Here is a 13,306-nt window from a genome sequence, read left to right as displayed (position 1 = left end):
AAGAAATTCAAACCCCCCCCCAACAAAAAAAAAAAAAAAAAAAAAAAAAAAACTGTAGCAATTGTCAGAATATTTCTTCAAATGGGTGAAGGATCATAAAACCACCTCCACAGCCATCTACCTATAACAAAGCTCATCACCTGTATATCTAAGATCCCTAGTCCACATCTTTTGGTTGTACAAACTAATTTCCAATCACTAAATTGCTTGCATTATTCTTTTCATCCCACCTATCCGAAAAATTCTCCTTCTAATTCTATCTATTCTCTCAATCACCCATTTGGGAAATAAAAACATTGACATCCAAAACAAAGGGATTGCAGCTAGAACTGAATTAACTAAAGTAGGCCTGCCTCCCTTGGACAAAGTTTTTCCTTTCCATCCGATCAACCTTCTTTCTACTTTATCAATAAAAGGAATCTAATCCTCCTTTAACAGCTTTTTTGGTCTAAGAGGAACACCTGGGCATGTGATAGGAAAAGAGCCGACTTGGCAATTCATCATTCTAGCTATTTGTTGTTGCAACGCATCATGTTTCTCTAAAAAAATCACTGAACTTTTTAGGAAGTTAATTTTCATTCCAGAAATCATTTCAAATCTATAAAGCAATTTTTTCAAAACGGTAATCTGATCTCCATAGGACTTGCAAAAAATTCAACGTATCGTCGACGTACGGCAAGCATAGAACATTTCTAATCCTTGGATCAATCCTTGACTTTCAGCTAGTAACATCATCCAAGTAAAAGTATCTGTAGCAAGAACAAATAACAGTGGGGATAATGGATCCCTCTGTCTAACCCCTCTTTTAGAAAAAATTCATTTCCTCGGTTGCCATTCAAAAACACAGCAGATTTACCTCCATATAACATGACTATAACATGACTTGATCCATGTAATCCATCTATCCCCAAAACCTTTTGCGTTCAAAACTTCAAGAATGAATCTCGAGTCAAAAAGATCATAGGTCTTAGCAAAGTCTAATTTTAATTAGACCCCCACAACTTATTTATGTTGAAGATACTCATTTATTATCTACTGAGCTGCTACTAACCCTTTCTTTCGACAATCTACCCCTAACAAACCTGACCTTTCTTATATCGTTCTACCTCCTCGTCCTTTTCTCATGGCAATGCTATTTCTCTTCAGATTTCTTGTAGGATTTCTATGCCCTTTCTTGTGGTACTATGCTACAATCCTGTACTTCGGCAACTACTACCGCAGAGACCCAAGAGAGCGAGGGGGCCTAGCTGCTTCAGCTATCGCGGTTAGTCTATTTATCTTGGATTCATTAATTCCCCACCCCAACCCCAACCCCAACCCCACAAAAAAAAACCCACACATACGCAGGAAAAAAAAAGTCTTTATTTTTCCGTTGTTTAATTCCTTTGTAGGCACTGGTATGCACTGTTGCAATCTTCATCACGGTGCTTGTAGTTCTTTTCTAGTGCTCTCCATTACAAGCAGGTTCTTGCCACATACTTTCCTCTCCTGATCAGCTTCCCTGTTGCTTCGCAAAGTTGGCAGCAAGAAAATGAGGATACAGAGAAAAGTATGGTGCTGTTGGGTTTCTCTACTGAGGTATATCTTGTATAGTTCAGTTGCTTTGTATGTAATCATGCTCGTAGTATTTGCATTTTACCTGTAAAGACCCACGTTATTTTGATGAAATAATTAGTGCAATGAAAGTTCAATATGATGATATATCAGGACTAGAGTTTTGTTGCTTTTCTTAGTCTGTAATGTTAGTTTTCTTGTATGCAATTCTTCTAATATGAGCATAGGTCACATGCTTTATTCTGTAGCTACCCTCCATGATGCGTGTGGACACTATTGGAGACTTAGCTAGTCAACGGTCGGTGAAAATCTTTAGCGTTAAATAATTTCCCACATGAAGAGACTACTGCGCAAACCATTTAATGATCAGAAAATAACAATTATTAAATTCCCGAACCCTACTTCACAATTCCTAAATCCTAACCTCACCTCCCCTCAATCCTCCTCTTTTGCCCCCCGATCAAGTAAGAAAAAAACTCTCGAAACCTAGCTGGGGAGCAAAAGATTGATGATTTGTTTCCCTGTACCCCTCTCCTGTTAGGACTACATCAACATGGGAACCAACTTCAAAATATGATAGATTTGGGGGCTAATACCATATTGTTAAAGATTTTGGGGATCAATATTTTAAAAACCCTTACTTCCTATAATAAATTAGAATACACGTGCTCTGCACGTGCTTGAGCGAAAGCATTTTGGAAGGTCACATTTTTTTTTTATAGCTGAAAACAAAGTTTGGCGTGAAGGAAGTATGTATGCAAGTAAATGTGCTTTCAAAAATAAAGATGATAAATATCAACTTAGGTAAAAAAAAAAAGATGCAAAAGCCCTTTGAATTAATCAAAAGCATATGCATGTGTAGTATCCCCATGCATTTATCTAAATCACGGGAGTATTTTAAACCCAAACAGCACTAATTAGGGAAAAGTGATGTTTTCTATTTGGTAGAATCTCATTTAGAATCCCAGTGAAGAAAAAAAAAAGAAAAGAAAAAACAGATGACAACTTATCCCATTTCCTAGATTTTTTTTTCCAGAAACAAATGCATGCTCCATGACAATCATAAGTACATACTCTATAACCTTCTACATTTCACCCAATAGACGATGCAGACAGATACCTCGTTATAAAAATAACATAGCATCCTTCCATAATTCAACACCAAAATCAATTTGGTCGTTGCAAACTAATAAGATTACAACACCGTGGCTAGATCATTTTCCCACCTTACCTTAGGATAACATATCAACTACATCCTTGATGCCCACATTTCTTCTTTGCAAAAAGTTGGGAGGGCGCAATGACATATTGATCTATAACAAAAGAGAGAAAAAAATGGCACACGTGCTAATATAGTGTGTACCAATTTATGACAGTTGAGAGCTGTCATGATTTGCTCTTGAACTTCCTCTGTGCTTTCAGATCAATCACAACTACACTTATGTTATCCTTGCTTCCTTTCTGAAGAGCAAGTTTTGATAAATACTCAGCAGCAGCTTGAGCAGCAGGATCAGCCTCTTCACCCTTTCGCAAACTAGAATCTGATGCGATAATACCGTTCTTTTTGTGCCAAAGTGCAATTCTTCTTCTTGCTGCATCACAAACCTCTTCATTCGACATTACATCCCATAACCCATCGCTCGCTAGAATTAGGCAGTCGTCATCTTTGGTTCTTGGAACAACGGTGACTTCCGGATCTGGGATTATCCATGGTTTCAGGTATCTGTCACCTGTAGAAAGTTTCATAGTGATAGAATGTTATAAGTGAATGTTTTGAGATTAGTGACGCACAAATGAATACAGCAATATCAACAGCTGTGGTTCATCTTCGATATTGCAGTCTAAGATTGCTGAGGGTTTTTTCACATAAACCAGTTTTAAAATAGGGCGACCCTACAAAAACCACTTTTAGAGTTCAATCAATACAAAAACCATCTTTAAAGAGGCTCCGATAGCAAGTAATCACCTTGACATATTTTCTGGTGAATTTCCATTAGATCCCCAAAATGGCCTTAGAAACAGACATTCATGCAATAGATTTGGTTAAGAAGACATGTCATGTGCCCGGCCAGCGGCAAGTCTGTTTTAAGGGCATTGTGGGGATTTCAATCAAAATTTCATCAGAAAATAGGCCGAAGTAGTTGGTTGCTGTCTGTATCAATTGAACTTTAAAGGTGGTCTTTATATTGTGACCCCATTTCGATTCGGATGTTTGAATTTACAGAGTTCTGGATCTGTCTGCTTTTGTTTGCATCTATACTCTTTTACCTGGTTGCTTGAGTGGGAAATAACTAACGGTCAAAATAGGAATTCCTACATATAATGCCCTCTCTCGTCCAAAGCTGGCGTCAGTTTGTTATCAGGCTGCAAGTTTTTGTTTGGAATCCTAACTAGACTTAAAGAGCTATGGATTCATAACAGAGAGACTCTTCAACTGTCAACTAATATCAATGCTTTTGCGATTCATCATGACGTGAGCCACTCTCTCATGATTTGACCCAATTCTCAATTTCTGCTCAGGACAAATCATAATAGCCTCTGAATATGGTAAGGATTAGGATTGATGAGGTAAATTCTCCACTCCCTAATTGCAGTCAAGAGGATCCAAATTCTGATTAATGACCAATCCAATAATTGGAGGTAAATGTCTAGATGAGGGCAAGAACAAAGATATGGGTACTGTTTTTGTGGTTTGATAGGAGCTTCAATTTGATTGATGCGTGATATTTCCATGAAGTCTTCTTATGATAAATACTGAACGCCTATGAAGAGAGTTTTGATTTAAGTATCCCTTCAATTTTCTTGTGTTCTTTTTTCCCCCACGTGACTATCTTGATCATTTACCTAAGAACTCTTAACACTATGAATACCATTCAAGAACTGAAATACTGCAGATAGACCGTCTGAGTGATTCTCTCTCTTATACCCTCTATTATACCCGCAGAGAAAATGTTTTTTTTGGACAAATAATCCTGAAGGTAAAAGAGTAATAAATAAATAAATATCACTAAGGGGGTCCATCGGCAATTGGGCAATAGTACAGGGGTTCTATCCGCAACAAACATAACTATCTATCCACAATTGGGTGATAATACAGGAGGTCAATCCCAACTAATCGTATAGAGTATGCTTATCTGTTTATGTTACAAGAGATTTTACAAGAGTCAGATTCATGAAGTAAAGGGTATGAAGCACACACTGGAAACTACAAAAATTTTTACAAATTGTTGATACAAACTGTAAGACAATAGAAAGTACCAAGGTAAACGAGATGAAGATGGGAATAGGAATATAAAAATTGAAGAACGTTAAAACATTTATCAGATATAGTCAACAATTCCATGTCAGAGCACAAATTTTTTTTCAAATCATTCTCTAACAACTGGAGGACAGAACATAAAAGATGAGTTTGAGGGTTACTATCCTTAAAAATTCATTGACCTTAGAGATACATGCTCAGAAATCCCAGAAAAGAAGCATATATTTTTTGAATGGAATCACTGTCTTTAACTTCAAATGATAAGACTTGTGACGAATAGGCATGTGGAGTAAATGGGCATATGGTATTATCTCTACAGCCTACGCATATAGTAGCTATCAATGCACATGAACTAAGTGAACGGACAATTAATCTTCCCCTATGAGAGCTTGCACTTCTCTATACCATCAAACCTAATCACAAACCTCCTCCTTAAATCTTTTTTGTGCAAGGACCTGAGTTTCTTTGTGTAACACTTCATTCATCTCCTATAAACTCATAAATGACTACAGACATCCAAAATATGTTTACAGAAGTCCATGATAAACGTAGTTGTCATCAGTGTTCTTAAAAACGAGCTTCACAGCATGTTCCATAGTGAAGCATCACAAATATTTTGTTCAGGAGCCGGATGGACTCAATGGAAAAAAAGTCACCTAAAACTTAAGCATGTGCTTTCCTATACGTTAAAAATTTCTTTCTACATACTTTCTGCAGCGTACTATAGAAAATGTTACATTTTACACGTATCATTTTATCAACAAACAATATTAAAATTCCTCACCTCTACTTTAAGTCATTTTCTATGAGCCAGGACAAAAGTGCCCCTAAAAAAACAAACCCAAAAACTCTAGATTGTGTAAACAGATGATGATGAAGCATTTTCTTGTGATAACCATCCCCTGTTTCCTAGATAATTGTTAATTAATTTCTATGATTTAGAACAGTATCCATCAGAACTAGCCACCATTTCACCTTTTGATAGAGATACAACCAGATATGGATTGTATCTGATCGCATCAGAATTTGCATCCAAGTGATTGCTGGTTTGATGTCGCATGCACACATACGTATGGAATTAAATACAGATAAATAATCTAAAGAGAATCTGGGTTTTGGTAATAGATATCTAGATTGTTATATGTAAACATTATTTTAAAAAAAATGTTTCAAACCCACTGTTTGAAGTCAATTGATTTGGAGCTATTTACTTTCATAAAAACCGTAGAACACAATACACTCACTGGTATTATCTTAAACCAATGCCCATCCACATTACAAATGGGGAGTATAATTATCTCCATTCTAAATTGAAATTTGAAGTTTTAAGGTTTCTCCTACCTAGAAGTTTTTAGAAAATAAAAAATGGACCACAGAACAAGAACTCTGTTACCTTGGTTAATGCATCTAATATTATGTACATGTACCATCCACATTCACATTCATTTTTACTTGTGCAATTGTGCTTAGTGATGTAAAAAGTGTTATCTAACATAATGCATAGTTTTATTATATATATAAATGTGGACTTTCTAAAAGCAGATTCCAATAGACTACGTGTCATTTAGAGCAGTCACATCTTAAATGATACAAATACCTCCAACCACCACGAGGGTGGGAGATATCCATGTAGCATTACTCCCATGAAATCAGCATCTCAATGAGGAATTCTTGTATCAGGCATCATGTAAACCAAAACCTCTTAACTTTTGGCAAATCACTCTCTATTGTGTATAGGAAAAAAATAGACTTACCAATTGACCTTGACATTGCAAGAACACCGAATACACGATATCCATTCCATTGTATGATTTTCCCTCCTGCTGCTTCAATTCTCGCATACTCATCTTCTCTATTTGGCTGAAGCGTAAGCATCAAATCAATTTCTTGAAAAAAAAATTAAAACATAATCTAATATAAACTGAAAGAAAAGGCAGGTGAACTAACTTTATGATCCACCGATAGAGCTACAGGTAGTTTACCACGGCAAAGCACTGCCCTTGAATCCCCGCAATTGGCTACAATTATATGCGAAGAACAGATAACTGCAACCACGGCAGTAGACCCAACAGTCTCCGGAGCAATAGGTTCGGAAGGAGGGTCACCATAGTCATTTCCCCCCACTTCATCATCGACCTTCTGAAAACAATCAATGAATGTCTTCTCCCACTTCTTCTTCAATCCATCCCCACTGATTTCTTCCGAACATTCCTTCACATTTTCTAGCTCTTCAATCAACGCCAGATGAATCCTTTCGCTGCAGTAGTTAGCAACCTTCAGCATAAAAGAAGCACTCTATGAGAAATATGCAAACCAAGAACAAATTATAGCTCGGCTTATTTTCACTTTGATACTATACCCTTTTTCACTTTGATATCCTAAAGTATTTTTCAAACACCTTGGTACCCCCAAAGTTTCAATACCATTTCACTTTGATGCCCTGTTCAGATTTTGTTAGATTTTCTTTAAATTTTGTATTATGTGCTTAGCATATGATACGTTCAAGTTCATTTTACGTGATTGCTAGAGATCCAAACAATCAAATGCTCCCAATAGCAATATCACATGCTTAGCATGTGATACAAATTTGACAAAATATCTAACTAAATCTGGATGAGGGTACCAAGTAAAATGAGAGTGAATCTTTGGGGTATCAAAGTGAGAAAATGGGTAATCTTCGAGGTTACCAAAGCGAAAATAAGCCTTAAAATTGACAAAACATAAAGATCTAAACCTGAGCGCCACCATGGCCATCATAGACTCCAAAGAAATGAGCAGGCAAAAGAACTGAGCTTGGGTCCAATCCATCTACAACCCGATCACCAGCTACCATCCTCAATGGAATTTCACAGAATCGAGGCACCGCAACCACAGCATCTTCCATCTCTGGCCTCCTCCCACATATAGAAACTGAACCCCAAAGAGGAAAATAATCCAACAAATACACACTTCTCTTCTTTCCCTTAACCTCTGGCTCCTCCACAATTGCCAATGGCAATGCATTTAATGTAGGTCCTACAAGCTCAATGCTACTGCCTGCAATCGGGTTCCCCATCACCGAATCCAAAGCAACTGACCCTGAATCATCATCATCGGGTAAGGATTTCACCTCGATATCATCCACTTCCTCAGATTCACCCAATGAGTCATTCCTCTCGGAGGTTAAAGTATGTGATTCCGGATCAGGCATCAACATACTCGCAGTATCGGTCATCAACTTTAGACAAGCAATATCCATAGGGTTTTCGCACGCTGAGTTGCTTATCCCCAATGGCAAAGCAACTGCCGGGGTCATTTCCTCCATCAATTCTCCCTTCTTAAATTGTTGTTTTTGCGGCGAAAGGTAATAATCAACAATCTCACATATTCTATCACTCCACAATTGAGGTTCCCTTTTCCTCCTCCTCCTCTTCATCACTCTAGAACCCTCTCCAGCCGAATCGATTCACGAGTCGTAATAGGATCCTTCCCCATGACCAGCCAATACAGGAATGACCCAGATCACAAAATCAACCAATCCCTCTCTAATTTTCACAAAATTGAACAGATATGGATGAATCTAGAACTGGGTTTTCTATTTCTTGTGGAATTAAGGACGCTTATCTTTAGAAATCTCAAGATGGTTTGAGAATCACAAGAAAAGGTACCTCTTTTTCTTCAGAGTTCCCTTGGTTTGAAGGAACTCGTGCTAGCCTCTATATATTAAACTAAAACAAAATTTGGTTTTTTTCTTAATTTTGTCCCCTCTCTTTCACACTTCAAGCACATGAAGCAAGTGAGAGAGAGAGAGAGAGAGAGAGAGAGAGCGCTTGTGTTAACTGCTAACCATTGTAATAAATATGAGAAAAAAACTAGAGAGAGAAAGTTGAGAGAGAGACTTACCAGTGTTGCAAAAAGGAATCTTGCTTGTTTCCTCTCTCTCTCTCTCTCCTTCCTCTCTCTAGGATCAGATTTTTTAGTGGGGCTGATAAAAGAGCGGAAAGAGGAAGAAGAAGAGCGAGCAACATGAGAGAGTGGAGATAGAGGGGGAGAGAGGACACGTGTCAGGTGAAGACGGTGTCGTAAAGTAACGGCGGAGTGATCCGCTGTTTGGTGGTCGACCAGCACTCACCGAACCGCCGACCATGACGTGGCGGATTTCTGTTGGGTGTGACCTGGGGACCACGTGAGAAACGAGTGAACGCTGTTGTGAACGGGATAGCGGATCGGTGAATTATTGAAGTGGGTGCTGTACCTTTTCATATCAGTACTTGTCAACTTCTTAAATTTGCTTTCACTTTTCGTACTTCTCGGGGTAATTTTCCCACATTAACAGGAGTTTTTATGTATTTATAATTGTTTTAAGCTATTCTCCTATATATTTGATGAATCATGACTAATGATAGGCCATGTAATTCTTGTAAATGATTTTCTTTGATGTTTTTAGATTATTGAATCATCTTTTTGTCTATAGAATTATTATGATACATAAATAGTTTTATTATCTAAGCTAGTTAAGCATAGACATGTTCTTTAATACATCTCCAAATGGGAGAAGAAAAAAACTCATTAGAAGTTTTAAGATGCTAAAAAGGCATTTCATGTCTATCAAACAAAAAGGCTGTTACTAAAAATATTTTTAAGGAAATGGTTTAATTTATATAGATAAAGTAAGATGGAATGCATTGAGTAATTTTCATAAATTAAAATACGTCAAGTACATTTATGAGAAATAGATGGGTGTACAAAGAGATCTATACACTCACATTAGCCAAAATAATTGTAAGAAGAAGAGCATTGTGGAAATTATTAAAAATAAAATAAAAAAAATAGTTGATAGTTTATATATTATAAGGAGCAGTAATTGTGGAAATTGCATATTTACTCATGAAATAAATACGGAGAAAGTAAACCTCTTAAATTTAAGAGGAGTAGTAATTATAGAGATCTTACTAGCTTTATGTTTATAAAGAGAAATGAGGAACAAAATCACATTGAAGCTTAGCACACAAGGATAAAAAATGAAATATGCAAAACATGGGCAAAATATTAAGGCAAAAAGAGGAGTAAAAAGTAATTATAACAAACTGAAGGAGCATACAAGCATATTCCCTAAAAGAAGAATAAACAAAATCACCCTCCAACTGTAACAAATTAAATTTAACCACGTGGATTCAAAGAATTTGGACTAGCCAAGAACGTCAGCGTTCATTGAACCAAAGTGGGCCCCACCCAGCTTTATTGAGGTCTGTTGACATGGCGCCCACAGGTTTGCTTTTGAGCACAATGTGTACGACCCGCTGTTCTTTTAAAACCCACCCCGGTCGCTGGATCTGCTGTACACGTGGTTGGATATCGCACACGTGACTCAATATCTCTCTTTAATTTTTTGCATGCACGTACATATTAAAAACTAAAAGTTGCAAAAGAACTCCTAAAAAAATGGCCCACAAACTTTATGATTGTCTATGATTTGTGCCTAACTCCATTGAACTTAAAAAAAAAAAAAGAGTTTCAAATAAAAAAAAGTCTTATCTTGTAATAAACAATGTCTTCAGCATGAGTCTATTATGACAGTATCATCGTGGGTATCTATATTATAAGTTCTTGTGGAATCTAAAATTGCAGATAATCTGCTTGAAGCGAGATTTGTTATCCAATCCCATTGTAAATATATTTTGTTCAAGCTATTTTATGTCTAAAAAAATTCTAACCGTTTCTAAATCCTTAGACACATCATATACAGTGATATAAAACATATGAATAATAAAAAAAAAATTGTAAACTTCAACGCATGTAAAAAGACTTGAGTTGAGGGCAGGGGCGGAGTTACATTGAGTCCAATGGGGTCCCAGGACCCCAGTAAAATCTAAATATGTAGCAGATATTACATATAAAAAACATAAGTGCAGCAATGGCCCAGTGGTTTAACACTCCAGGACCCCTGTAATCCACCAGAGTTCGAGTCTGCTGAGCTGCATATTTTCACGATTTTTTTTCTTCCAATTTCTCTTATCACGTAGTACAGACTGTACAATAGTAAACAAACTAGAGAAAAATTAAAACCCTTCCCCTTCCCCACCTTTTCAATGTTCACGTAAAAAAAAAGTCCCTCCAACTCCCTTCTTCAACAATTCTCCAAAATAATTTGTGCGTAAAATCTATATTATCAATAATTTTAGGACCCCATATGTTAAAAATCCTGGCTCCGCCACTAATTGAGGGCTAACATGAAAAGTCAAATGCCGCTCACTGCCCTCGCAGGTAACCAGATCCACTATGGCACAACCGTACATTTCTTCTTCAAATCATGACCATTTAACGACTAAAGAAGAGTTTTTTTTTTTTTCCCCGAAAACACACAGTTAAGAAGACAGCATATTTAACCATTTAACCACAGGTCCACAGCCAACCAAAATTCCGCAAATTTTGCCAAAAAAAAAATTTTAAAAAGAAAAGAAAGGACGCAAGTTTTCTCTGCGCGCATGTGCTAGAGTCACACGTGTCCCATTGTCCACGCCACTTCTACCACCCGCTTCATGACACGTGTCCCCAAAGCCGACAGCGTTGTCGACGTCGTCACGGGGTTCAAGGGACACGTGTCGACGTATTTACGTGCACTACGTCATTGATGCTGACGTCGAGGTTCTTTTTGCGTAAGAATGCATGACACGTGTTGGTATGTGAGTTTGCTCTACCTGCTTTGATACAGCACGCAGGGGAAAATTGTTCTTCAAAGTTGGGTTTCATTAATTTAGTATAAATATAGTATGTATATATAATAATGATTTTGTTCATAAAGTTTGGGTCATGGTGTTTGTTTGCTTCGCTATGTTAGTTGGATGTAATGGGACGACTGGGCCTTGCTTGTAGAGTTGAACTTGTCCCTCATCTCATCTTTCTCTTTTTTTTTTAAAGTAGCATTGTCCTAATTCTTCAAAGCACAAAGTTTTTTGTTTCCATCATACTGATCAAATTATAAGAAATGCACAAAGTTTTTTTTGTTTCTATCAAATTATAAGAAATGAGATTCACATCAATGAATTTAATTAAACGGTAGGAAAGACCATATAATAATCGGTTCCATACAAATTTGCATATACACACAGACGAAAAGGTGATCATTCAATGTTATTGTCAATGTCACTAACTCCGATGATTAAATTAATTAGCCTCGTAACAAGCAAATAAGAATGTATTTATATGATCGGTTTTTATATAGAGTGCCCATGAGCACTCTATAAAGGAGGAGAGAGATAGAGAGAAATGAATAGCTCATGGCCCCCCTGATTTGCATTAATTTCGGTGCATAATTCATTTCTTTCTATCTCTCTCATCTCTTATAAAGTGCCCATGAGCACTCTATAGAAAAATCGTTATACGATTTAGTTATGTGTTGCTAAAGAGTTAATTTAAGGTTATCATTCTAGTACTATCTATATATTTTGTCATGACTGAGTCGAAGGTTTTTGAGGATCTTTCTAATAGTCCATATATGTTATAATAATCAAGTTCGTATGCATGAGTTTATCATATACAAATTGAGTTACATAATTGTTACGGTTAACTGATATGTGTGATTGTTATTTCCCATTTTTATTGTTTTGTTATTTAATGCTTATATATATGTCATAACTAATATAGCTCAACATTTCGATCTGGAACCTTTCTTGACATTACAACCTTATAATACTTTGGACAATATTGGTTTGACTATTTCGCCTATCTACATTAGATTAGGTACTGGCTGAACCTATTTGAGTCAACCATTGCAAAACCTCAATTGTTTGTTAGATATTTTTATTCTCGAACCAAGGACAAATTTCTTTACAAACTTCCCCATCCCAGTTAATGACACGTCTTTAGTAGGTGATAGTGGAAGTGGTTCTCTTGACTTGTGTTGTTTAGATATTAAATTCGACCAATGTCAATAAAGTCAATTCTACACTTGTATGATTTATTTATTTATATTATCAAACGAACATAGAGAAGGATGCTCGTAATATGCGCAGGTATATTTGATTATTAAGAATATCCCAAACCCAAAAACTCAAAATAGTGTAGTTTTTACACCAAATTGGTGTAGTTTTCACACCAAATCACTATTCCATTTCTAACACATTACACCAAAATTTACATCAAAAAGAATATTCCTTTTATTATTCTTATCTTTTAACATTTTTATCTATTTAAAATATTTAACAAATTATATAATTATTTACATATAATTAATTACAATAATATATTTTATGAATAAAATAAAAACATAAAAATTAAATGCTAAATCAAATTAAAATATTACTTTCATAAATTCAACTAAAGATTACATTTAACATTACAAAAAATTTTACATTCATAATTAAATGCTAAATCAAATTATAATAATATTTTTTATGTCCTAATTTATGTGTAATTTTTTTATGTCCTAATTTTTATGTTGTATTTTTTTTATCTAAATGTAAGTTTTTCTTATTTCTTCATTTGGTTCTAGTATTATGAAATTTTAAGTGTTTG

The 13,306-nt window shown here is 35.9% G+C and overlaps 2 protein-coding genes across 3 annotated transcripts in view; one reads left to right on the top strand and one right to left on the bottom strand.

Annotated features, from left to right (window-relative positions):
* The window catches only part of LOC109822617 (60S ribosomal protein L18a-like protein), a 6,286-nt gene extending 4,560 nt beyond the window's left edge, over window positions 1-1,726 (top strand). Inside the window, exons 4-5 of the mRNA XM_020388850.1 lie at window positions 1,147-1,264; window positions 1,392-1,726. Of these exons, the coding sequence (XP_020244439.1) occupies window positions 1,147-1,264; window positions 1,392-1,445 (172 nt within the window). The 3' untranslated portion in view covers window positions 1,446-1,726. The remainder of the gene's footprint in view (window positions 1-1,146; window positions 1,265-1,391) is intronic.
* On the bottom strand, window positions 2,657-8,812 carry LOC109822304 (probable protein phosphatase 2C 53). Of its 2 annotated transcripts, none has more exons than XM_020388487.1 (5): window positions 8,696-8,812; window positions 7,548-8,337; window positions 6,761-7,087; window positions 6,568-6,673; window positions 2,657-3,284 (listed from the first exon to the last, which is right to left on the bottom strand). In XM_020388487.1, the coding sequence occupies exons 2-5, from the start codon at window positions 8,226-8,228 to the stop codon at window positions 2,941-2,943; spliced, it is 1,458 nt and encodes a 485-aa protein (XP_020244076.1). In that variant the 5' UTR covers window positions 8,229-8,337; window positions 8,696-8,812; the 3' UTR covers window positions 2,657-2,940. The 2 variants fall into 2 exon arrangements, with proteins under 2 accessions (XP_020244076.1, XP_020244077.1); XM_020388488.1 differs by having other exon boundaries at window positions 7,548-8,278; window positions 8,696-8,802.

This window comes from Asparagus officinalis, chromosome 8 (genome assembly GCF_001876935.1).
Source record: "Asparagus officinalis chromosome 8, Aspof.V1, whole genome shotgun sequence".
Classification (NCBI taxonomy): domain Eukaryota; kingdom Viridiplantae; phylum Streptophyta; class Magnoliopsida; order Asparagales; family Asparagaceae; genus Asparagus; species Asparagus officinalis.
This window is presented reverse-complemented; position numbering and strand designations above follow the sequence as displayed.